The 25,974-nt window shown below is 45.3% G+C and overlaps 1 protein-coding gene across 1 annotated transcript in view; it reads right to left on the bottom strand.

Annotated features, from left to right (window-relative positions):
* Positions 1 to 25,974, bottom strand: part of LOC138288093 (collagen alpha-1(VII) chain-like) — a 963,348-nt gene that overhangs the window by 563,120 nt on the left and 374,254 nt on the right. The window contains exons 37-41 of the mRNA XM_069229319.1: positions 15,562 to 15,633; positions 14,792 to 14,851; positions 10,819 to 10,854; positions 5,447 to 5,491; positions 800 to 835 (exon numbers count right to left, since the gene is read on the bottom strand). Coding sequence (XP_069085420.1) covers positions 800 to 835; positions 5,447 to 5,491; positions 10,819 to 10,854; positions 14,792 to 14,851; positions 15,562 to 15,633 — 249 coding nt within the window. The remainder of the gene's footprint in view (positions 1 to 799; positions 836 to 5,446; positions 5,492 to 10,818; positions 10,855 to 14,791; positions 14,852 to 15,561; positions 15,634 to 25,974) is intronic.

Here is a 25,974-nt window from a genome sequence, read left to right as displayed (position 1 = left end):
AAGTATAAAAAAAACCTTTACAAATATTGTGATGGGTACTTTAAATATTGTGTGAAATCAAAATGAATCTTTGATTTACATTTTGTTGACTGGCAGTACATGTTGTCATTTTTCAAAGGGTAAAGAGACTGGGCGACAAACCACATTCTAAGCAGAATATGGACTGCATATTAAGCAATGTATGGTGTCAGAGGGCTGCAAAACACTGCCAAAACATGTTACTCACCACATTTTCATGTTAAATGGCTGATGTAAGAAAAATGCGGCAGGTGTATTGTATGCATAGATGACCAATGGAAAAAAGTAAGCATGATTTTAATCCAATAAATTGGAAGTCACTTGATCTTGTTATAATAAAGATATTGCTAATTTGGAGTCTCAGTTGTTTTGTTTTACTGTGTGTGTCTGTGTGTGATATGATGAGTGGGTTGTGTGTTTGCTTATGTTATACATGTTTTGCATGGGGCTCTTTTGTACGTATTTTGTAAGGTTATATGTATTTTGTATTTTTTGTTTTCTGTGTTTCGTTTCAGGTCTTTTGGTTGTGTTGTGTCTTATTTTATTGCTTTTGCTTTATGTATGTTCTGTGATGCAATGTTTTGCAATAGTTTATGCTATTTTGTGTTGTGCTCTGTTGTACATCGTTTTTCCTATTGTTGTGTTATGTAGGAATTACAAAATACCAGACCAACCTCGAAATACAAATTGACAGAGAAGCAAAAGCTGTGAAACAACTTTCAAAGAATAGCCTCTCAATGAAAAAAACAAATATTCAATTATACAATGTGTCCGATCTCACCTTTTCTCCTTGTTCCCCCTTCAGACCTTTCTTCCCCTAAAACAGAGAAATTAGGTTAAAGAAGAGATGCTTGATTTGACGTATACAAGAGAAGGTTCAGGTTTTCTGTAGTTAAATTAGGACGTAGGGGACATGCCACAGTCACACATCACTAACCAATCAGTAGGTGGCCACGCTGGCCTGTGGTGCAGGCAAGAGTGGTTTATGCGCTCATTGACTCCAAAGACAATCAATATGCCCCAGCTGGTCAGAGTGGTGTTCATCTTGCTCAGCCTCTAGCCCCTAGTGGAGATATGGTAAGCAAGAGGCAGGTTTCATGGTGACTCATATGGTTACTAGGATCCTGTGTGATAACAGCAAATGCAGAGGCTGTATTGCCTTCATCAAACTGCATGTGCAGCAACTGTATGGATATCGAACTGTCTGGGAAGCTAAAAGCCAGTCTTTTCCTGAAAAAAAGTATCCCATACCAGAGATGATGGCATCAGGCAAGGCAATGCAGCAAATGAGGCCTTGCACAAGCTATGGTCTGCTTCCAATTTTTAGATCTCATGTCCTTGACATGGCATTCCCCCAACCTTTTTGCCTTCATTTCCCCGTTTTTGCTGAACTCATTTTCATTGGCATTAGGACTTTGTGCACTTTATCCCTATTAACCAGAGGTAAAGTGCTCTCTCCCTAAAACATGGTAAAATTGGCCTACATTTAATTGCCACATTTTGTTTACCTATAAGTCCCTAGTAAACGGTACTACATGTTCCCAGTGTCTGTAAATCAAATGGACTGGAAACAAGCATCCTGGGATCAGTTTCAGGGTATCACCCCTCATCAGCCAGGCTAGCTCGAATTCAGTGGCACAGTGAGCATGGGACCCATGTCTGTGCATACCCTTCCCACTCAGGGTGACTTTAGCAACACACAAGGATGATGGGTGGAGTGCTGAAACTTTTCAAACACTCATCCCCAGTCACAGATCTGGGCTTAATCCATTGTTCTTTTGCTCACCATGCCACCCCAGTTTGGACCCAGCCATATGCGAATCAGCCTTGACCTTGATCCAGGACATATGTAGTCAAATTGGTACGTCACGCGGAATGTGGTAGTACCAGTCCTGGATTACCACTAAAGGTCACACACAGTTTGTTGGAACATATATACCAAGTGTTATATATAGGTGCACATTTACTTTAGATTACAACAGGGAAACTCAGTGTGTGTGGAATAGGTGCATATTCAGTTTTCTCATGAGTTCAGAGTGAAAATGATAGAGTATTCCTGAGACTGGGATTGCAGCTTGAGAGGGCCCGCACTCCTGTAGCTATTGCACCTCAGGGTTTCAAATGTTGTTGGGTACTAGTTGTAAGGGGCAGAGGATCCGCCTCAGATTATGAACTTCCCAAACAAGGCGGTTGCCTTCTCAGTTGATAAGGACTTGTAAGGTGCAAAGCCATGGAACATATATGAAGGCCTTCATAGGGAGTCAAATAAGAATAATTTGAAGTTGGAGTGGTGTAGTCTTGCACGTTACTGATCTTTATACCTTGGGATTCATACTATCTGAACCTCCATTGCATCAGACTGGATAAATGTCACTGGGAGTTTAAGGGTACATCAGTGTCACAACAGGCATTCTCTCCAAAACTTTCAGATTTACACCAACTTACACTGTTGACATCAGATAATATTGTACGGATTTACTTACCATTAAAAAGGGCCCCCTAAACCTGATGCACCTCTTCTCATTATGGGCCATTACACTCCCGAGTCCTCTTCACTAAAAGTCACTTCCAGATGGCATTAAGGTAATTATCTACATTACAGCTTTTAAAACTGACACAGAAAGTCACCCTGGGCAACAGGGGCTTAATAATTACAAATAACCTCCCTTTCCACTGACACTTACCTTAACCAGGGCCTGCTGTCCTCTGAATGGTCAGAAACAAAAATTTACAATGATTGTGTGTGTTTTGTATTAGTTTTCCATTGTTTGTATCCTCACTCATCAATCCCTAAACATGACATCCCTAAATGACTGGAGCCAAACAGGTATTGGTCTGAGGTACTGCATCTGTAACGTGTGCAGTGTTTCTTGATATGTATAAAACTGAAACCAATAAACCAAAGGACACACCCAAACGAGTGCAGGCCTTGTATCTTAACCACAAATCTTTTATACATGTGGGAGAACAGGGAAGCCTGGTTGGCTGCACTGGTCAATGCACTGAACATCAACATCCTGTTCGATTTTTAGGCAATGCAACAGTATATATGAAGTCAATTTTCTTATGATGACTTTCATGAAGATGAGTTGCATAGTTGTTGGTGACTATGTGACCAGCTTTTAGTATTTGTGGGTAGAAGGCTCCAATACTAATCCCGTCTTCTCCATTAGAAAAGGATAATAGTACATATCGACCATCCAACACAGCTCTGAAGTTAGATTCTCACCAACCTCTGCATAATTTATGTTGACCAAGGCAACTTGTATAATATGTGTTTTCTGGCGTATGTAAGCATATGCGTCCAAGGAGGTAAGAATATTGAACCTGAACAATTGGCTTGATTCAAAAGCCTTTTTTTATCTACAAGTATCCAGTTTGTGCAGGATACCCAGCCTTCACTGGCTTATCTGAGAATGCCAGTGCAGTGTTAATGCGTTTGCTCCCCTAATTTTTAAAGATTTGCTAAATTAATTTAACAAAGACACAGGGCACTTCATAAACTAGGAGCATTTTCTGCATTTGCTGCATAATAGGAAGAAGCAAAAGTCATGCATGTTATAGAATGTCACAGAAAATGTTTAAAAAACACATTCACTAAGGAATAGATAATATATTGACAAAAAACATAACTTGCCGTTTTTTTTAGTTCTAGGATGTTGATTGTAATGTTACTTTTGTGTTGAAGCTAAATTCTATAAACTTGTTTTCCATAGAAATATGCCTGTCACCCTTCAAGTAAAAGATTTGCAAGAAAGTTCCCAAATTTTAGGAAATTGCCAGAAATATGAAGTTTTTGTGGCTCAGTTACAGGAGACAGGTGTCTACAAAATATGAAAAAGCTGTGAGTTACATTTTTTACTGATTATTCCTGCTAACAGAAACATTCTTAAAAAAAGGTTTCACCAGTTTTGCAGAAAAACAAGCTAAATTACGTTTGCGCAAGATTTTCCTCACCGACAAAAAAATTAACAAATAATATTTTTTCAATTCCATTAAATTTATAAATAGAGAAATAATCATTGGAAAACAATATTAAAAGCAGAATTAAAATTTCACACTATCAACATTTCAGGACTGGATATTTATTTGCAAAATTAAAGCATAAAAGTACAAAACTTTCGTCTTTGCTGGGGTCACTGGTAGGACAGACAGCTTATCCAGCTCATAGGTGCTGTGCACAGCTCAAAACATTTGTAGGTGGGTTTTATGTACTCAGGAACCCTTGCACGAGTCCCATTCACAAACTAGTGGTGTGCAATGCATCTTAACTGATTAGCGTATGAGAATGCAATTTGCGATGCAACCTATGTAGAAATAGTCACATCACAAAATATCCATTTGCAAGGGGTTGCAAAACAACCTTCCTAATAAATATAAAGTTAGCAGATCATAATTTCCGACCTCATGTGACTGACTGAGAATGCAGAAAAGATGGCCTGTATGGGACAACAGACCAGAGTTCCTTCATTTGTTTTCCCAAATAGGAAAGTATGTTTTAGGTAGTTTGTGTCCATTAAAGGGACAGACTTTCTTTTAAAAAAATGTTCCTGTGTAGGAAGACATCAGGTGAGCAAGGAGTGGTCCCCTGGAGCAATTCCTGCTCCTCTCGAGGCTGCTAACACAATTCCTACAGAAATCTTTCCAACAGGTACAACACCCCTTTGCTAATCAGTTACTAGCCTAACTAGTTGGTCATGAGCTACAGATACAACGCTTTCCAAATTGAGGGGTCCGACCTGTTCCAGCCACTTTATATTTCCAATTTTAAAAGGGTTGCAAAACGTTTTTACAAGTACGAAAGCTTTTCTAGCTCATAATGGCGTTTTGTACACTGTACAAAGCCCTTTTGCCATCACACACCTTGTGATTATGTGATTTGCAGGGGTTGCAACCCCAAAAAAGGCTTTGTGCATATGGTGAACAGTTGAGAAGTCGGTGTATCATTTATGTTGAAAGCGATCTCCCTCTAAGTTTCTTCGGCCTGATTGTGTTTAAGTGCTGCAGCGCTTCCACATCACCAGCTGGTATCAGTACACTGTACAAAGGAAGCGCGAGCGTGGCTCAGCCGAAAGTGTGGGTCTGGCTAAGCTCTGGGTCCCAGTAGAAGAAAAGCCATAGACGAGCCAGTGTTCTGCACGACCCTCCATTTTGCCGCTTAGTAAAGAAAAAATAAGATTGCTCTGCATGATAAAGCAGAACTGCTGTAAAGCTATATGAGCATAAATAAAAAACAGGAAAATGATATCTTAAGGGAGACCCTAAGAATTTTGTGGTTTGCCCACCTCTAGGAGACTAGACGGGGATACCTATCTGAAATGCTGTCAGCTGCTTGACCAGTATAATGTTTTATACTGTGAGGGACCAACTATTGTAGCAGTATTTCTATTTTACTAAAATAAAAGACTTTTTCAAGAAATTGCCTTACCCGTTGCCCAGTAACGCCGTCATTCCCTGGCACCCCTGCCACACCCTGCAGAGAGAAAGCAAACATTGTCCTTTTTCCACTAAGGGTAGTCATACTTTGAAACAGAAAAGGCATCGGAGCGTAATTCGAAGTTCCTTGAAGTAACTACAACAAACTCACATGGGCTGGGCCCAAAAAAACAATACCAACCACAGTAACTACAATATTTAGATTTTCAGTGGACCACTACAAATAAATCCCGGTTTGTACAATGCCTTTGGATGTGGACATGCCGTACCCTCCCTAAGGTGGGCCCAATGAAGTCAAAGGCACCTCCCTGGTACAATTGAGCAGTTTGAATACCTTGATGGTTAGAGGATTTGTTCTTTAGCATGAAGGTTTCTGACGTAGAACTGAAAGGTTTGTGTCCTGACCTGGGGATTTGGGGGCAGCCAACACTGGAGGTCTGCCCCTCCCACCCCACCCCGAGGTATTTGGGAGGATTGGTGCAGTTTAGGGGACTACAAAGCCTCTATTGGCCAGGAGCTGCTTGTGGGTGGTGTAGTGGGGATTAAGGGATAGGTCCGGAGACAGTTGGAGACCGGTTTAGGGAATAGTGACACAGTGGTTGGCGGCAGGTAGCCACCTTGTAGGTTATTGGAGCTGGTTTCATAATTAGATTGGGTCCCTGCTTCTGATATTGGCCTGCTGTTCATGGTTGTAACTGAGGTAGGGTATTCAGATTGGGTGGCAACAGGAATAAGCAAGTAAGGGAGGATAGGTAGGCTATACAGGTGAACTGTGGGCTAGGGTGGAGCAAGATGATGGAGTTGCAGAGCACAGAGAATTTGTGGGTGCAAGGTTAGCTTGCGGAGTTGGGGTCAGCAGGGCACGTACATCTAACATGACATTTGACTGACATGGTGGCAGTGGTGGTGTTTGTCTCCGCACCCCAAACTTAATAGAAGTGAGCCAGGTGAATTGAGATTTCAGAATGGGGCAGGAAGAAAGTGTCTTGGCCTGGAGTTCTGGAGGAGCTTTGGAGAACTGAGGGAGAGCGGGTGTGTACAAGCGCAATTAAGCGATTGTGTACAAGCGCAATTAAGCGATTGTGTACAAGCGCAATTAGCGGTGACCTGTGGATCCAGCACCGCAGGACCACCAGTCATCTGCAGCTATACTGTGGGAAAGGGGCAGACTGTGGTGGTAGGCGGGGGCACAGGCACCACAGGGGGCTCCACCTCTGTGCGTTCCTCATTTTATAGCAGAGTGATGTCAGCAAGGGGCGAGGCTTTCATGAACTAGCATTAAACAAGGAGCAGCAGAGCCCGCCAGTAGGCCCACAGGCAGGAAAGGTGACAGCACTCACTACTGAAATGCTTGAATGGAGCGAGGGAGAAGGGAGCAGAGAGTGAGGATGACCAGCTCTCTTTCCTTATAAGGAGGAAGAGGCAGGAGAATCCTTTAAAATGTGTACTGAAGGAGGGACAACGATAGTAGGGAGGCTTTCAAAAAGGGGACAGGCAGGGTTTCAGGATAGGGGCAGACGGATGTAGCTGTGGACAGTAGAGAGAGAAGGGCAAGCAGGCAAGGTAGCTTTCTAAGGGTGCCCTTAGCCACATCAGTCAGCAAACCCAACACACTGAGCTTCTCCACTGCCTCAACAGATCACCAGGTGGACCTGCATCAGCATCCAGGAGGGCTTGGTGCAGTCAATGGACTCTGAGAAGAAGCAAAGATACATTCAACAGCAGCTGGCTGGACCATGGCAGGGACCAAACAGGAGAAGTGCTGGGATGGGCTGGAGTGGTTTCCTTGTACAAGAACACATGGCGGACACAGGTAAATTGGTCTGATGGAGGAGGTGGTGATGGGGAGCTGCTGGGGACCAGCAGTGAGGGCAGTGCAGAAATTATGAAGGATATGTCATTGCTGGATTACAAAGAAGAGAAGGAGAAAGTAGAGGAATTGAGACAGAGAAGATGAAAGTGGGACAGAATGACAAAGTTGGACAGAGGATTTTTCACACAAGTGGTTGAAGGTTTTGAGTAAAGACATGGAGATTGATTACAGGACACAGTGTGGGGGGATGCAGATGGAGGAAAAAGCAGAAAAAGTGCTGTAGGTGGGTGTGAATCCTGAAATGATGTCAAAAGGTGTGGAATCATAGGGCAGAATGAGGAAATCTAGAGATGGACTCAGACTGCATAAGGGCAAATATGTGACAGACCAAGGCATGGGTACAGATGGGGTGAAGGAAACGCATATAGTGTCAGGAGCAGACAAGGTTGAGGGAAAGGATAGACAGGTGGGAGGGATAATGGGTCACAAGGGAGACAGGAGAGGGGGGAGTAAGAGAAGCAGGAAGAAGAAGGAGGGGGATGTGAAAGAGGAAGAGAAGAAAAGAGTAGAGAGCTGAAGGTGAAAAAACTGCCTTACGTGGGCTACAAAAAGCCACCAGGGGCACATTTAATGGCAGCTAAAAAAGAAAAGATATGGAAAGGAGACTACATGGAGGTGTTTAAGCTATTCTATAGGGAAGTACAGACTAAGTAGGAGTCTAATGGAGTACAAGTTGGCAAAGAGGCCAAGGGTGCCAATCAATATAGAAAATTGGACAGCAGCATTTTAATATACACCATTTCGTACTGCGGAAAAAATATCCAGAACAAGTATATCACTGTTTAACTACATTGATGTAATACAGATGGCCCACGCCACATTTGGGTCAGATATAATGAGAAGGTCGGAGCTAGCTTGGCAAAGGAGGACAAAGTTAAGTGGGGGAACTAGATACCAATTTGTGGCCCCAAATTCCATGAGGCCGGTGACAACAGTCTTACAGCCAGTGGGCTTCAGGTAGTGTATCTGCCCTTTTAGGAGCATCCCCCACAAAGAGGAGTGAAGTCAGTGGGGTGAGGATAACCAGGACAGAGAGATGAGTAACAGGCCATCAACCAGGGATTTTGTAATAGAGAATTCTGCATATATCGATACAACTGTTTACAATGCGGGTCGAAGGATCCAATTATACAATATAGGGTTACCTATGGTGAGGTGGGGAAGTGCAGGGCACCAGGAAGGAAGCTAGCAGCAGTGAAATCAATGAGGTGGTGGTAGAGGAGCAGTAATGTCCCCAGGAAATAGTGCCTATGGCAGGCTGACATATTGGTCACAGGACGAAGGACGTACAGATATCGTTTGAAAGGTTTAAAATAGGTTTCAGAATGTGGCGTCAGGGCTCAAAGGAAAAATAGTGGGTTCAGAACTTGAAATCAGCCAAAGAACATCCTGAGAGGGTGGAAGCGAAATTTCAGAAAGAGGTATGGGGGGAAGCATGGCAGGTCCCTTTAATATTTGGCCATTGGAAAATCTCATTGTTTCTCCTATTAGGGTAGTATCAAAAAAGGGGAAGTACCACTTCAGTCACCACATGTCATAGCCAGAAGGCAGCTCGGTAAACAATAGCATTGATGAGAAGTTGGGTCTCAGCGGATATGACAATTTACTAAGTAATGCAGGTAGGAGTAGGGTACAGGATGGCAAACAGAGACATTAAGCAGATTTCCACCTGTTTCTGGTATGTGACAGGGTGAATGGTCTGTGGATAAAGCAGTGCTCTTCGGGTGTTCTGTTTCTTGTGTTCTGTTTAAGAAATTAGCTCCTTCCTACAATGTTATCTACCTTTGAGACAGGGTATGTTGGTGACATATTTTCTAGCTTATTTGTTCTTTGTGGTGGTGGGACTTGCTCGGAGAATTGTAAGATAATACTGGGCAGATGTAAGGAGTGAATGACAGGTTTAAGGGTTCTGTTGGTAGCAGAGAAAACAGTGGGACCAGACAGTGTTGTCTTTCCTTGGCTTTGAGATAGATTCGGGTTGGATAGAGGCCAGGCTGCCAGAAGAAAATCAACAGGCAATGTTGTAGCTGCTAGTCAAAATGTTGAGTAAAAAGAAGGTGCAAGCAAGGGGGCTGCAGGTGTTGTTAGGCCACAAATTTGTAGAACACAAATGCTATACTATTGGTTGGATGGAGTAAAGAGATGGGATCGAACATGGAAATATTCTGTGTTGCCGCAGGAGGTGCAGAGTTCGGCCTGTTTTGGCAAGGCAAATTGTGTATGGAGCAATGACAAGAGGATTGGAAGTCTGGAGGGTGCAGCACTGCTTTTCTGGAGTGTTTCCCCCTAGTAGTGGCATTGTCTATATGGGGCAGGGTGAGGGAGGTTTGTGAACAAAAAGGTATTGTTCAATGTGGACAATATGGTGGTAGTGACTATAATTAATAAACAGTCAGTAAAAGACTTGAACGTGTAGCAGCTGTTGTGTTGTTAATATTGGGCTGTCTGCAGCATGTGAAGAAAGATGGCATGGGACAGCATGAGTTGTTACCATTGTTAAATCGTTTGTTGGGCAGGGGTGGTTGCCCAGACGTGCTAGTGGGGCACTTAGGTGAGAATGACCTGGTTCGCATGAAAGTTTTGGCTCTAATTAAGGAAATGAAAAAAGGTGAGAAGGCCGTGAAGGTGAGTTGGTCAGGAACCCATGTGTTGTGGACTGCGTTAATACCTAAACTAGTGTGGAGGTGCTGATAAGGCAGAAGCGATCAACAGGGGGAGGAGAAAAGTAAACCGGGAGATGAGAAGGTTTTGCAGGGAGGAGGGGATCAGTATACTGCAACACCTGGAAATTTGGTATGAGTTGATGGGTTTCTTTCGGGACAATGGTATCCCTTTGTCTGCTGTGAGAAAGGATTTATATCCTCATGGAGTTATGGGGGGCATCGGCAGAGTAGCTGGGGTCAAAGCTGTGAAAGTTAGTAGACAAAGGTGGGGGGTGGAAGGAGGTGTCTCAGGAATGCACAAGAAGGTGGGATGCAAAGCACTGCCCTAATGCCAGAAAGTTTACCACAGGCTGACATAAGATTGAACAGGCCAAAGAAATGGTACTTTTGCATTCAGTATCCCACTCCACAGCACAGGCTTACAAACATCAAATATTCTTAAATGAGAAATAAGATGTAATGTCACTCTACAGCACTGGCACCTACCAATCTAATATCCTGAAATGAACAATCAGATGCCGTGCACGCTCTGCAGCACTGACACCTAAGAGTCACATATTCGTTCATGAGGAATCAGATACACTGCACATAATATATCACTAGCACATACCCAGCAAAATTAACTTAAATGGGGAATCAGAGGCACTGCACACCCTACAGCACTGGCGCCTACGCACTTCTGCTTTTTAAATCAATAATTAGGAACACTCAATTCTTTACAGCACTGGCTCATTCATCTGTGAAGCATGCAAAGTGAGAAGAGTTATGGGTCTGTCACACACCAGTGATCCACTGCCCCATATTTATGGAATGCATTTGAATACCTGCCTTTTGTCCTAGGGGTCCTAAAGGCCCAACATCGCCCTAGGAAAAATACAAGAAATAACCAGTGTGTTATGGCAGAACTTTCGGTACCTCATCCATGCAGTCAAAGAAGTAGCAAGTTTATTTCTGAATTATTTATTGGTAACCAATGGGTAAAGAAAAAAACTGCACACAGAACATTGAGTTGATTTTTTTTTAAACCATAATGATATCAACGTAAAAAGATTGCTGCAAATAAGATATACCACTAACTTTAACAGATTTTTGTTTTTAAAGCCCGTTTTGTTATAGTGCTTATTTCAGCAGAAAAGTAAACTTAGGCACAGGAAGATTGATAGCACCATTCACAAAAGTTGTTGTGCATCCAAACTCCCCTGAAATGCAAAAAAGAAAACTAGAATGTTTCAAGAGTAAATTCTATGTAATAGATTTTGCTCTCATATATTACGAGGAGTATTAACAAACTGATATATTTGTGGGTGTTCACAGTCAATTTTCAGATAGTTTCCACTCCTGAAAGCACCCACAATTACTCTTGTGAAATACAAGAGAGGTTGCCTTACCATAGCAGTAAAGAAGGGGAAACCCCCACATATTTTATGTGGTATTAAAATTGAGTTTAATCAAAGAAAAACATATATTGCCCCCGTGGAGACCAGGAAAAAGGCATTTTTGTGCATAATTCATTCATGCATTATTGCTCACCTGCTAGAAATCCAGGGAAAATAAATGTTCCACCCTACAGAATGTTGGGCTGGTAGTTCTCTGTGAGGCTTGGTAGAGCTGTGGCACCCTGCCCTTCATGTTTTCTGGAATACCCTTATTCTGTGAATCAGGATGTGGAACTTAATCTTTAAAAGTTCTGTGTTTTATTCCACCAGCACAACAATCGTTCAAACCTGCAATGGTGCTTTGAAGTGGGGAGGTCACCAAAAGTGAACCCCCTTTCTGAGGGAGCATGGCTCTTGCTCCATTAACTGAGTGGGCTTAGTCACCTAGCCAGGTGACCACCTATCAGGGGGTGCCTCTGATGTCACCTGCCTGGCCTGGCCACTCAGATGCTCCCAGAGTTCCCTGCCAACCTTGGAAACAAGACGGCAGAACCCAGAGACTCTCTGGAGGAGCTCTGAGCACCACCTATGGGGCGGTAATGGACAGGGGACTGGTTACTCCCCTTTCTGTTGTCCAGTTTCATGCCAGAGCAGGGACTGGGGGGCCCTGAGCCAGTGTAGACTTGTTTATACACAGAGAGAACCAAATGTGCCCTTCAAAGCATACCAGTGGTTTGGGGAGGCTACCCCTCCCAAGCCAGTCACACTTATTTCCAAAGGGAGAGGGTGTTACCTCCCTCTCCCAAAGGAAATCCTTTGTTCTGCCTTCCTGAGCTTGATCTGATCAAGAAGCAGGAGGGCAGAAACCTGTTTGAGGGGTGGCAGCAGCTTTGGCTGCCTGGAAAACCCTGTAAGACTGGTAGTAGCAATGCTGGGGGTCCTCTAAAGAGCCATAAGAGTGCATGGAATCATACTTCCAATTTTTGCAACAGTATTGGGGTATGATTCCGACATGTTTGATATCAAACATGCCCAGGTTCGGAGTTACTATTATGCAGCTGGACATAGGTTCTGACCTATGTCCAGTACACGCCTAAAATGGCATCCCCGCACTCACTAAGTCCAGGAAAATGGAACTGGAGTTCATGGGGGCACCTTTGCTAGTGCAGGGGTCCCTTCACACATAGGGGCCTGCACCCTGCCCTCTGGGCTGAGATGGCGTAACTTACAGTGACTTGGTGCAGTGACCTGTAGTGAAAACGGGTGTATGCACCTGGTTCACGCAAACTGCAATGGCAGGCCTGCAGAACCACTTGCACAGGCTCCCTATTGGTGGCAGAATAACTGCTGCAGCTCATAGGGATCCGCTGGTACCCCAATGCCCTGGGTACCTGGGTACCATATACTAGGGACTAACATGGGGGGACCTGTATACCAAATGTGGGAAGAAAAAGGTACAGTTACCAAAATTTACAGGAGATAACATAATCACTGGGGTCCTGATTAGCAGGATCCCAGTGGACACAGTCAAACACAGTGACAACAGGCAGAAAATGGGGTAACCATGCCAAGGAAGAGGGCACTTTCCTACTCCTGGTAAATGCCTGACAGTGTGGCATTAGGCCAAGGAGGCCAGAAGACAGATTTCTATCCTCAAAAAAGGAGAGGTGTCTAGCCAGCCCATTTTGATATTGACTTCTTCTAGGGTCGTAACACACTATTTTAAAATTCTTTGAAGTAACCATGACCTGCCAGACTAAAAAGCCACATCTCAGTTCCGGATGGATTGAATATTACTCACAAGATAGCTGTAAAGGTTGTTGGCATGTCTCAAGAAACAGTGGGGCTTTCTTCTCATTGAGAGAGACCTGTTGCTACCTTGCGGTAAAGCAAAGTGGCTGGGAGTCCTACAGGAATACAACCGAATGGAAGTGGTGCCTAGTTCCTCTATGCCATGAGGGAACAGGAGAGTTATCAGCTCATCCTGGATGGTTACTTGGGAGAAGATCAGAAGAACTCCAAAAGTCTAGAGCTGGGACCCTTTCACGATGTGTTATGATCTTCCAATCCGATAGGGACTGCAAATTGGCAGTGAACATCTTGACACGACAACTCATAGGAGAAGACTGTCCTCTGACAGTAGAATGTGATGAAAATGTGTCAACAAATTAACTAAAAAAATCTCTGCAGGTGACCTGGCTTAAGAAATTGTAATCCTTTAAGAGAGTCTAAATAGTGTCCTTTCATCTCTGCAAAACGTGATATGGATAGACCACAGCTTACATTTGATGAAGTTAAGTTTCTGCTTCTGCAAGTGCCTACTCTTATTCAGAGCATTTTCCTTCTCATAATAACCATCACAGTAGGTACCTGACAATCAGGTTTTGGAACCACCTCTTGAATTCTCTTGTGATGTGTGCATAATGCAGAGTTCCTTTCTCATTGAAACCTACACTTGCCCATCAACTGTGAGAAACTGACTGTGCACGTATGACGGCCACGTAAACTGTTTCTCCACCTGGAGGCTTTGTCATCTCCTCCGCATTTGCTGCGGGCCTTGTATGATGACATAAGACTGAAGACCTTATTTCAGACATTGTCTTTGACCACCTCTCACTTGCACAAACTGGGCTGCAATAAATCTTCTCATTCTGAAGGTAGCTTCTTTTCAGTGTGCCACGCTTCACCATCAGGTTGTCCAGGTCTATCCAGGCTGTTTATTGATATGGGTTGGGTGATTTAGAGTTTGGTGGGACAGAAGAACTGATGTAAATCAGTGGCTGTCCTCTCCAGCTAGACTTGTGGTTCCCCTGTCCCATTCAGTGTGAGGGAACTTCTGAATGATCATTCTTGGGGACACTGCCAGCCAGCCAATGGTCAATGAAAGGCAGGGATATACGTTTGCCACCGGGTCACCGACTTTTACACATCAGTAACAGTGATTTGTGGTCAATACTAAGCCCAATTAAAATTTATATTACACCACGGAATTCAATTTTGAGGAATTTTGTATATCTTGGCACCACCTCTTCAGGATTGTTATTGCAATAGTTTCACTTTTTTTACACACAGTAAAGCATACCCGGTTCTGGAAACGTACTTCTTGGGGTCTCGACAATATGTGGTGTTGCAATTGTGTTTACATTATGCAACTAAAAGTCTAGAAACTGCAGCATACACCACTTGTGTTACTTGCGCTAAATTGAACCAAGGACACATTCCACACTAAAATATAGCGTCAAATAACTGGTTTACATTTCACATAGTTACATGTCATGTAGTTATAGGAAAACCTATTACACAAATTTTGCACATCCCTAGTTTGTGTACATTAATTATATACACGACAAAAAGTGCAGTGATAACGTGTATGCCGGTAAATGATTTACCTGAATGTGGCAAAAGATGCTTCACAGCCAACTTACCTTTTTCCCCAGCTCTCCTTTTGGACCTGGAATGCCCGGAATACCAATACCTTGCATTCCCTGTAAGGAAAGAACAGCCACTGACAATCAGATAATATTTAGAATATACATTTCAATATTCATTAGAAGTGCTCATCAACATTTACATCAGCTTCTTGCCATTTCGGTTGGAGGCAGTATAGAACCAGCAAGAAGAAGGTGGGTCATCATTCACTAGGGCCTTGAGTATTAATTGCAGTAGACTTGAATTCATGTGATTTGTGAGGTTCCACACATGGTGTGGTATTTCTGTGATAGAGAAGAATGTCCAGCATGCAGAGCATATGCTCGTTTTCATAATCTGGGAGGCACTGGGAACATGTTTGAAGATGGACAGGAGGAGATTTCTGAAGAGAAAAGGAAAGCGGTGGAGCGGGGCACATTCTGCAAAAACACTTCACAAGAAGGGAAAGATATGGTCATTAAAGTGTCACTTTAAAAGAGGGGTGTCCAACGTGTATGCAGAAGGATTGGGTCAATGTCACATTTCCAGGATAAGCACTCGTTATGCAAATATGTTCCTTTAGGATTCATTGTATTTGACTGTCGCATATGATATAGTCTTTGAAATATATCATGGCAAATGGTGTCGATCACTGCTCCATAAAGACAAAAGTGTTCCTCGGCAAGTCAGCTATTCCACAAAGTTAAACAATTAATTAGTAGGATTTTAGCTTATTAAAATGCTTACACATTACAAATGCAAGAACGTACATCAGCAAATGAATTACCTTTTCTCCTTTCTGTCCAAAAGGTCCAGGAGCTCCTTCAAGTCCAATTGGCCCAGGCAAACCTGCTCTGCCCTGCAGACAGAAGGAGGATATCTTTCTAAACATAATAGAGTACAGTGTCTTGCTTCAAAACCCATTTCTTCATCACCTTACCATGTCTCCTTCATCAGGTAAACATAGACATTATTGAAGATGCACATTTTGTAATCCACTGCCAGAGGAAAGGTTTGAGTATTCGAGAATTCCTACATTTTAATTTCAATTATTTATCATCCCATTCTCACCTACAATGCAACGTGTGTGTTGCGTAAATACTCAGACAAACCTTTCCGCACTCACATGTCCAATTTAGTGCCATGTGAATTGCTCACTCAACGAAGATTTGGGAGCAGAGTTGCATGCTCCTCTGCATATGGCCCCTTTCAGTTTCATAGTGATAGAAAGTGGCTTTCACCCCACTGCTTTGTTTTAAATGAAATTATGGTTCCTTCCAAATCATCAATGGAATGTTTTCTGCATTCAAGAATATATTCATCCATATTCTTTGAGAGTCACCTTGCAAGTCCTTCCAAGTGTCATGGTATCTTTCCAGGGGTTTTTATGATGGTAATATCTGCTCTATTGGCTTCTCAACCACATTACTGGTTAGGTTTTGACCCCTCCCCCATTCTCCATAACATGTCACTACTAAAGGACAAAAATCTTATGAACACTTGATTTCTATTCTATTCTATTCTATTCTATTCTGTTCTATTATATTATATTTTATTCCTGGGTTCTTGTAAAGCATATGGCCACACAGAGGCCTCCAAGCGCTGCCCAAGACAAGAACCGAACCATGGAGTATGGAGTTAGCAATCCAAGAGCCAGGTCTTCGAGGCTTTGCGAAAAGAGAGTTCATGCTCTCCAGGTCCAGGGGCCACCTTTTCGCCTGTGCTCCCTTTCAGTGACCTGATCATTTTTGGATTGGGCATAAAAATCATCATTATCATAAAATAAACAAACAACATTCAGACTTAAAGAAGATCAAAGATCTTGGGTCCCACTATGAGTTACGTGGTGAACATATGGCCTTTGAAAGTCCCTCCCCCAACCCCCAAAAACCCAGGGTACTCAAGCAGCCAAAACATTGGAATGAAAACATGACCAAGTTTGAGTATTAACTGAGAGAATCGAATGGTGTAAATCTGCTCCTCTCTCCTATTTCTTAGATGACCCTCAGAGTCCAACTTGTAATAGCTCAGTTTTTCTGACCACCAGAGTTACCATACCTGCTGGGAACCCTAACGTCCGAGTCAGAACTACCATTTCAAATAAAAGGACACTGATAATGAGGACTTAGTAATACTGAGTCATGCATGTAATGCAGCTATATCGTTTACTAGGGCATCCAGAATGTGTTGGCACTCATTGTTAGTGACAGTCAACAGCATGTCACCCTTACTAAAAAAATAACATCATATTGCACTTCTTTAATCGCCCACCTTCAATAACGTAATTATCATTGGACCTTTGTCTCTTCTGCGCGACCTCCCCTTTGGTGTAACATAAAGCATACCCTAATTCATAAGCATTGATTCCACATGAGTTGGACCTCTCTTGCTTTTGGGTGGACCCTAATTACTATAAACCTGGAGCACTTCAGAAAGCCACACTTTTTTAAGTCTGTGGAGGCCTCAATGTTTTTTTTTGTGTTTTTTAAATTTTTTAATAGTTTTATTTAAATGGAAATAGCAAGCAAGTATCAGCATGGCAGTGTACAAAAGCAGACAGTTGTATGATATAAATGGTATCAGTGCATCAGTTAAAAGCGAATAATTCTAGTACTTATGACATTTCAATTGACACCCATAAGTGATTTATCCACGCCATCTTGGGGGATAACCAGTGACCATACGTCCTTCTCCCTGCTACATGCATCATTATAACCGCACCACGGCATAAAACTTGTTGTAAAGCCCCTGTGAAACTTGCAGGGGGAGAGGGAAGGTAACTAAGGGGGTAATGAACATTTAAGGTGTCTAGGCTGGTTGAGAGGTGAATGGGTGATGCATCATGTGCTCCCTGAGTTGACTACATCCAAAGGGTACCAACTTGGAGACAAGGAAAGTGATGGCAGGGGTCTGGAGTGTGCTTCCTGTGTACTGCTGGGTAGAAAGGGGTTTTATTGATGCCTGCCTCCTGGCCACAGGCATGGAAGGAGAAAATATTGCAAGGCCTTCAGTGTAATAGTGCCAGTGTTTAACTTGGCAGCGACAGTGCAGTCTCCGGGGGTGGGTTATTAGTTCCTGCTTCATTGGCTGCTTGGGAAGACAGTTTTCTTGATAACTTCAGTAAACAAGTGTCCCACAGCGTTACTGCCCCGCTCCTCCCCCTGGCCTGTGATCTTGCACCAGTGCACTAGCTTCCGCTGTAGCCCATCGTGAGGTCAAACGTAATCAGTTATGAATTGTGGGGGGCTGGGTCGCCTTCCAGGACATGGCAATGAGTCATTTGAACAATATTAGCACCAGGTCCACGAATTTTAAGTAGTGTTTGGTCTGCTTGGATCTCTTAGTGACCCCTAAAAGGCAAAGCAGGAGGGTCCAGGGCGAGCGGTATGTCTACAATCTCTGAGACGTGCTGTAGGACTCAGGACCATACATTGCCAATCAACTGACACTCTCATGTCATGCGTAAAAAGGTAGCATCATCATGACCACATCTCGGGCATAGGGAGGAAGCTCCTGGGAATATTCTGTGGCGGCGATGCGGGGTTAGATATGTTTGGTGAATATAATTCAATTGTGAGTATTTCAGCCTGGTGTTGCGCAAAATAAATGTCACCCATTCCAGTGCCATCACCCACCTCTTGTCTGTTAAGCTTGTGCCCAGGCAATCATCCCCTCTGGCTTTGCTGGGCGGGTGCGGGACGCTATGAATCTCTCTCAATGCTGTGTATAAGGATGAGACTGCCTTCCTGCCAAGACAGTGCATCAGTATACAGTGTAGTCCCCTGTGGGGTATGGGCTCAGATGAGCCCAACTGCCAAATCTCCCCAATTAGATAGAGGAACTGTCCCAGGCCCAGCCCATGTGTTTCCACCAGGTCCTGAAAGGGGCACAATGAGCCAGCGTCGTAGAGATCTCCCAGGAGCAATAGCTCACTCTCTTTCCATGGGGCAAAATTATAAAACCGGTTGAGACGTCTTAACACCAGAGCGGCTGGATGTAGAAATTCCAAACAAGTTTCACGGTCTGCATAAGCAGCCCCGGGCAGCACAATGTGATCCCAGGGAAGAGAAGCCACTCAAGCAGCCCCCCTTCACCCAATGCTGCTCGAACCATGGCATCTTCTGTTGTGTGATCCCCAGATATCCAGCGCTTTGGACACTGAAGCTGGGCTGCTGCAAAATAGCATTCCATATCGTGCATCGCCATGCTACCCTCCATCAAGGGGTGTTGGAGCGCGACAAGGGATACTCTCTTGTGTCCCTGCTCCCATATGAGTGCCATTAGTAGGCCTCGCAGGGTTCAAAAGAAGACTTTCTCGGGTGACATTGGCAGTGCTACACACAAAAAAAAGGAGCTGGGGCAAGACCAGCATCTTAGCTATGGATGCCCTAGCCATAAGGGAGCGGGCAGGCCCATCCAGTAGGGTAGGGATTGCCGGATAGAAGCAAGGGCCCTACCATCATTACCCTCTATTAGATCAGCCTCTGTGTGATTGATATTAACCCCAGATTTCGGAAGGTCCCGAGAGCCCACAATGATGTTCCCCACTTGGGTGTAACCGATGCAGACCACTCGGTGCCCGCAATGGGAAAACACAAGATTTCCTCCAGTTTACCTTAAGCCCAGCTGCTTCGCCGAACTGGTATAATAGGTCAAAAAGGGCCAGGAGAGTGCCCGCCATATCTTGCATATAAACCAGGACATCATCTCATATAAGGACGTTATGTACCAATGTCTTTCCACTTGGAATCCCCAATCAGGCCCCCTGCTTTGCAACCGTGTTGCCAGGGGTTCCATAGCCGGTGCAAATAGCACCGGTGAGATCAGCCTTGGCACATCCCCCTCTGTATAAGAAATGAGCGGGAGATCTGGGTTCCGGTGCGGACCCGCGCTTGTGGGGCAGTGTATAGCAGCTTCACCCAACGCAGATAATTGGGACCAAGCCCAAATTGTTTGAGGACCTGCGTCAGGTGTGCTCAACTCAGGGTGTGGAATGCCTTTTCGAAAGTCCAAAGAGGCGGCCACTGGGTGGACCGTCTCCCCAGAAACTGCGTCAATGTAGTGGCACAGCTGTCTAATGTTATGGTGTGTGGCTCTGCGTGGCACAAATCCACATTGGCTTGGATGTATAAGATGGCAGATGACGGTAGCAATCTATTCGTCAGGTTTTTGCTCACAATCTTATAGTAAATATTCAAAATTGACAACAGGCGGTATGTACTCACCTCAAGTGGGTCCTTGCTTGGCTTAGGCAAGACCACAATAAGTGCCTCGCATAGGGAACTTGGTAGTTCCCTCCCATTGCTAGGCGGTCCCATACATATCCAGCAGCCGAGGTTCTAGAGTAGTCTTAAAGGTAGGATAGTATTCGACTGGGAACCCGTCTATACCTGGTGTTTTCCCTCTAGCCATCTGTTTGATTGCTAAGTGTATTTCATCGATGTACAGCAGTTGTTCTAAATCGCTGTCTTGGGACTGTGTTAGTCTAGGCAGGGTAAGATCCCGTAGGAACAACTGTATGCAGGAGGAGGAGGGAACGACCAGTAAAGAGTACAATTGTTCATAGTAAAGGGCAAAGGTGTCATTAATCGCTTATTGGGTGTTCACCACTGGCCTCTGCCATCTTGAATCGCTCCCAGGACAGTTCTATGAGTTTTGAAGCGCAGTAACCATGCTACCGTGCATCCCGTTTTGTCCCCTTCCATGTGTTGTCGGACTAGGTTTGTCTTATAATCCACATTACAGAGATGCTGAAGCTCCTCTCGGTATTAATGCCGTTAGGCGACTAGAAGAGGACGCGCAGAAGGGGCATGGATTGCCTCCGTCTCAAGTTTATGGACATTGTTTTCAAGTTCAAGCACAATGCGTGTGAGAGAGGATTTCATCCTCCAGGATGTAACAATGCAGTGACCTCTCATAACCACTTTCATTGCGTCCCATTCTATCGTCGGATCACCCACAGAACCCAGGTTATCAGTAAAGTAAGCAGAGATTTGAGAGCTTATTGTTTCTTTATATACCGTACTGTGTAAGGCCTCTGCTCTCAGTCTCCACGATGGGATGGGCGGCTTAACCCTGACCCACTGAAATGTAATCTTAAAGGGATTACGACTGGATAAAGTCCTGCCCAGGTATTCAGAACCTCGTACAAGTGGCCAACACTTCATGTTACAGAAAAAATAGTCAAGTCGTGTATTTATTTGGTGTCCCGGTGCGTAGTAGGAATACTCCCTATCCCCAGGATGATTTAGGCATCATGGGCCAGACGGATCATGAAGGCCTTTTGCAATTCGGAAATAGTGATTTGTAAGAAATCGCTATTTCCGACTCGCAAAATGCCATGTATCACATTTGCGAATCGGTAATAGCGATTTCTTAAAAATCGCAAATGCTATTACCGAATCGCAAATTGCGATACCGGCCCCATTCGCACCTATGGGCCTGTTGGACCATATCTGCGAATTTTTTGCATTTCCAAAATTGCGATTTCTTAACCAGAAATCGCAATTTTGGAAATGAAAAATCCCAGGGTGCTGGGGGCCCAAGACCCATTCTGCTGCACCCCAATTCTAAACACGGTTGCAATTTTAAGGAATCGCCACTTTAGCGATTCCTTAAAATTGTGTTCAGAATGTCTTTCATACATTCTGAACTGGCTTTTTGCATTCGCTCCGTTTGCGAATGTAAAAAACCTTGATACATCTGGCCCCATATGTAATGCAAGTCATGGGAAGAGGACCAATGCTGAAAGTTGTTAGTGGCCTGTAAACTATGGGTGTTTGGAATGGGAGGAAGGAATGATCTAGTGTTGTACTGTGTATGCAGTTAAAGTCCCTTCCCCATAGTCCGGGTTCCTGAGGGTCTTGTAGGAAGGCAGGATAGAGCGTACTTAAGAAGGTGCCTTGTGCTGTGTTAGGGGCATATATCGATGAAATCATGAACGCCCATCTAGGGTGCCTTCTAGAAGAACAAACCGCCTTTCCGCACCAACATGAACCTTGTGGTTAACAAAAGGCACCGCTGGGGGTACCCAGATAAGAGCTCCCCTAGCAAAGGCGGAGTATCCCGTGCCATATATCTGTGCCCTCCATCTCCGATGGAACTTAAGCAGCTCCCCATGTGTCAAGTGTGTCTCTTGGAGGCACACAAAGTGTATGTGTCTGCGTCTAAGGTAAGCATACCGTCTGTTAGCAGGTGTGCCCATGCCCCGAATGTTCCAGGTTAGTGCAGCATAATCAGCAGCCATGATGAAAGTATACAGTATTCAGTCCTATCCCCCCCTCCATTCACCAGCATTCCTTCCAAGTACCAGGTATCCTTCTTGCCAGCTAGACACATCAGAACACTAAAAACATTTATAACAGCTCCCTGAACCCAGGCTTCAGCTGTTACAAGTTGCATGCCACAACTTCCTAAACCATTCAACCAATGCGCAAGGCACTGTTCGTTCACTCTAGGCTATACGGGGAGGCAAGAGGACTCCCGCTACAGGGGTGGGCTGCAAGTAGGCCTTCTGCAGGAGGCGATCCATGTTGTGGGCCCTCTGGAAAGAACCACATGTGGAACCAAAGCCTTGAGGAGGCCACATAGCTAAACGCTGGGTCAGTAATGGGGCAAGCACCCTCCATCTGGATGAGCCCACAGCGCCTGGCAAAATCGGTGAAGTCTGTGAGGAAGTCAGAGTTTCTATGTCAGAGCCTGGATCAGTGAATGGTCGGTCTTCAAGGGCTGAGAAGGGGTTGAAAGACAGTTTATGAAGCCTCCATTACTGCTTCCGCTCAGTCTCTAGCTGCCCAAGATGGCCTAGCCCTAGACAGTCTACATGCGCGTCTCTTTCCATGTGAAGTCAGTCAGGTCGTCTCATCTTGAGCCTCTTGCGAGGAGTGCATTATGCCTTTGGCGTGCAGCCAAGTCCACACATCCTCCAGAGTGGTAAACATCCGCGTAGCTTCACTATCTATCACCCTGAGCTTTGCTAGGAACAGGAGCTTGTATTTAAAGTTCAGTTCTGGGAGACGTTGCTTTACCTTTCCATATGAACTACGCTGTCTCTGCACCTATGTGGTGAAATCAGGGTAGGGTGTCATCTCTGTGTCTTCATGGCACCATGGGCCTTTCGTATGGGACAATTGAAGAATCAGATCTCGATCTCTAAGGGTAAGTAGGAGAGCTATGATGGATCGAGGTGGGGCACCAGGCTTGGGGGCCGCCCGGGAACCCTGTGAGCTCTTTCTACTGAGGAAAACTTTTAAGGAGTTCCTCCCAACACGTTGTCGATCAGCCATCGCTCCATGAATAGCTCCACGCTAGGGCCCTCTGCTTGCTCGGGGAAACCCAGCAGATGTATATTATTGTGTTGAGATCTCCCTTCTTTGTCTTCTTCTCGTCTGTTTAGGGCAGTTACCACCATTTGGAGCTGAGTCATCTGGGTCTGCAGCTCCTGAACAGTAGGACGAAGAGAAGGGAGGCGAGCGAGGACTCCGCCCCCCAACCCGCTCCACCAAATTGTGATGGCCTACCCTACACAAAATTACATCTATGGGTATTGCGTCGATCCTAGACTCCAGGGAGGTCTTTGTGTCAAGAATAGTTTGAAGAACCTTATCGAACTGAACAGAATGCACCCTTAGCCGGGTTTCCAAATGAGTGAAGGCTTCCACCGTGGAGTCAAGGGGGACAGGCGGTCCCGAGCCCTGCAGTGGAGTCTTGTTCACTTTGGGCTTTCCCATCATGGCACCACAAAGGAAGGCAGGCTGCACCCATACCTTGCAAGTTGGCTCCCAGCTGTGCCCGCCCTCACCAGACACAGAAACAGGAGAGCCGCTTCTCAGAGGCAAAGTTCAAATAGTGATGTCAGCTGATATGCGTGGTCTACTGTGAGGGGTAGGGATCCGTCCGTGACCCCCAACGCCTCCAAGCAGAATATCCTGCCATCCGGGTTCACAGGAGATTTCTCCCCAGCAACTCCCCTGCCTCTAGGTCAAGCCACTCTCCAAGGGGATGCTGCCCAAGATAAGGTATTCATCCAGCCAGCTGGGACCAGACTCATTGGAAGCCCCTCAGTGAACATGGGGCCCTCTCTCCAAGTCGTAAAGCAGAGCTGTCCACTATTATCAGCACAGAGCTGGGGCCCTGTGAAAAAGAAACGGCACCGGGAGCTTCCATCATCACGGGCCGCTCTCTTGTCGGTGGTGCCACCACAGGTCGTAGTCAGGGCAGGTGCTAACTGCAGCCACCTTTTTGCTGCGACCTTCCCGGCCTTCTCTGGACTCTTCCGTCAGGCCGCGGGGGCCGTTAACCATGGAGGGGTGCGGGGAACTCTCCCCCGATCGCCATACCGTTTCCCTGGATAGGTCATTGGGAGAGCCGGCAGAGAGCACTCAGCCGGTCACAGCAGCAGGAGATGGGAGGGACAGGAGACTGGGATAAGGGGTCTCCGGCCATCCTCCCACTCCCCAGCAAACAATGCTCTCACCGTAGAAGGCGGGGGGCGTCCCTGTATGCATCACACCAGCCTCACCTCCAGCTGCTCAAAGGCTCTGCCAGGCCTGCAGCTCATCCGTGGCCTCAGTGCGTGGTCCCTTTCTCTCGGCCTTCAGGGTCGGGCCTTGGAGCCACTAGTAAACATGCTAGTCAGGCCCACGCCAACCACCTCGGAAGCAGGGGGTAGGCCTCCCTATAGGCAGCTGGCTCTGTATATACTATATGAAAGTGAGATATAGGCCCATATTTATACTTTTTTTGTGCCGCATTTGCGCTGCTTTTTGATGCAAAAGTGGCACAAACTTGCAAAATACAATTGTATTTTGTAAGTTTGCACCGCTTTTGCGTCAAAAAACGATGCAAATGCAGAGCTAAAAAGTATAAATATGGGCCATAGTGTGCACAGAGTCCAGAGGTTCCCCAGGGACTTGACAGAGGCAAAAATACTAATGCTCTATTTGTGGTAGTGTGGTCGAGCAGTTAGGCTTATCAGAGGGTAGAGCAAAGCATTTGTTGTACACACACAATGACTTAACTCCAGACCAATATGATTTTATATAGAAAAATATGTTTTGTTAATTTATTTCAAGAACCGCAAGATTCAGTTTGAAGATAAGTACATAAAATGAAAGGTATTTTGCATATATATGACCAGGGCTTTCAATAGAATCGACAATGTATACAGTTTTTCTTAAAATGGGAATAAGCTATTTTTAAAGTTTTCTACAGTTTCTGGGGGAAGAAAAGATAGTACGGTTTTGCAGGTAAGTATACAACTTACAATTCTTATCTCCGGGGTTTAGGTAGGCCGTCGTTGGGGGTTCAAGTTAACCCCAGCAATACCACTCGGAACTTGGTCTGCTGGCAGGTAAGTACCTGTGGTTTCGGAGGGCAGACCAAGGGGGTTTAAGAGAGCACAGGAGGGGCCCCAAGTAGGCACCAAACACTCACCCTTAGCAGCCCTAGAGTGGCCGGGTGCAGGGTGCAAACAGGGCATCAGGCCTTCAATGCAACTCTATGAGGGGATCCCGGGAGTCACTCTGAGGATGCAGAAGAGGTCCATGGGGGCTTCTTGGGCAAACCACCGTCTGGATAGGGAGGAGGGCTGTCTGCGGGATAATGCTGCACCGGTGCCGGTTTCTCCAAGGCCTGGGGGCTGCGGGTGCAGTGGTTCTTCAGGCATCGGTTATCTTAGTCCGGAGCTCGCGGTCACGGAGGTCCTCGGATTTCCCTCTGCAGGCGTCGTCGTGGAGAGGTTTACCCAGGGTAGGTACTTGCTCACAATCGCCTGGGGACCATCTCTTGCTGGTTGGACTACCTAGGCACAGGCCATGGGTGTCGGTTGCACAGGGGTCAAGACTCACACATCTGGATGCGGTGGGATTCTTTGGTTGGAGCCACTGTCCTTGGGAGCTCTTGGTCCTTTTAGGTACACGGCAGTCCTTTGGAGTTGGCAGAGGTCACTGGGCCTGCTGGACGCATCACTGGTCTTTGTGCAGGTTCTTTGAAGCAGGAGACAGGCCGGTAGGGCTGGGGCCAAAGCAGTTGTCATCTTCCTTCTTCTCTGATGTGGGTTTCAGCTTAGCAGTCCTTCTTCTTGTAGGTCACCAGGAATCTGGTGAACTGGGTTCAGGTGTCCCTAAAATCTCAGATTTAGAGGCGTGTTAGGGGTCAGAGGGCAGTAGCCAATGGCTACTGTCCCTGAGGGTGGCTACAC

The sequence above is a fragment of the Pleurodeles waltl genome, chromosome 4_1 (assembly GCF_031143425.1).
Source record: "Pleurodeles waltl isolate 20211129_DDA chromosome 4_1, aPleWal1.hap1.20221129, whole genome shotgun sequence".
Lineage (NCBI taxonomy): Eukaryota > Metazoa > Chordata > Amphibia > Caudata > Salamandridae > Pleurodeles > Pleurodeles waltl.
The sequence above is the reverse complement of the archived record's forward strand: the minus strand, read 5'-3'. Positions and strand labels throughout refer to the sequence as shown.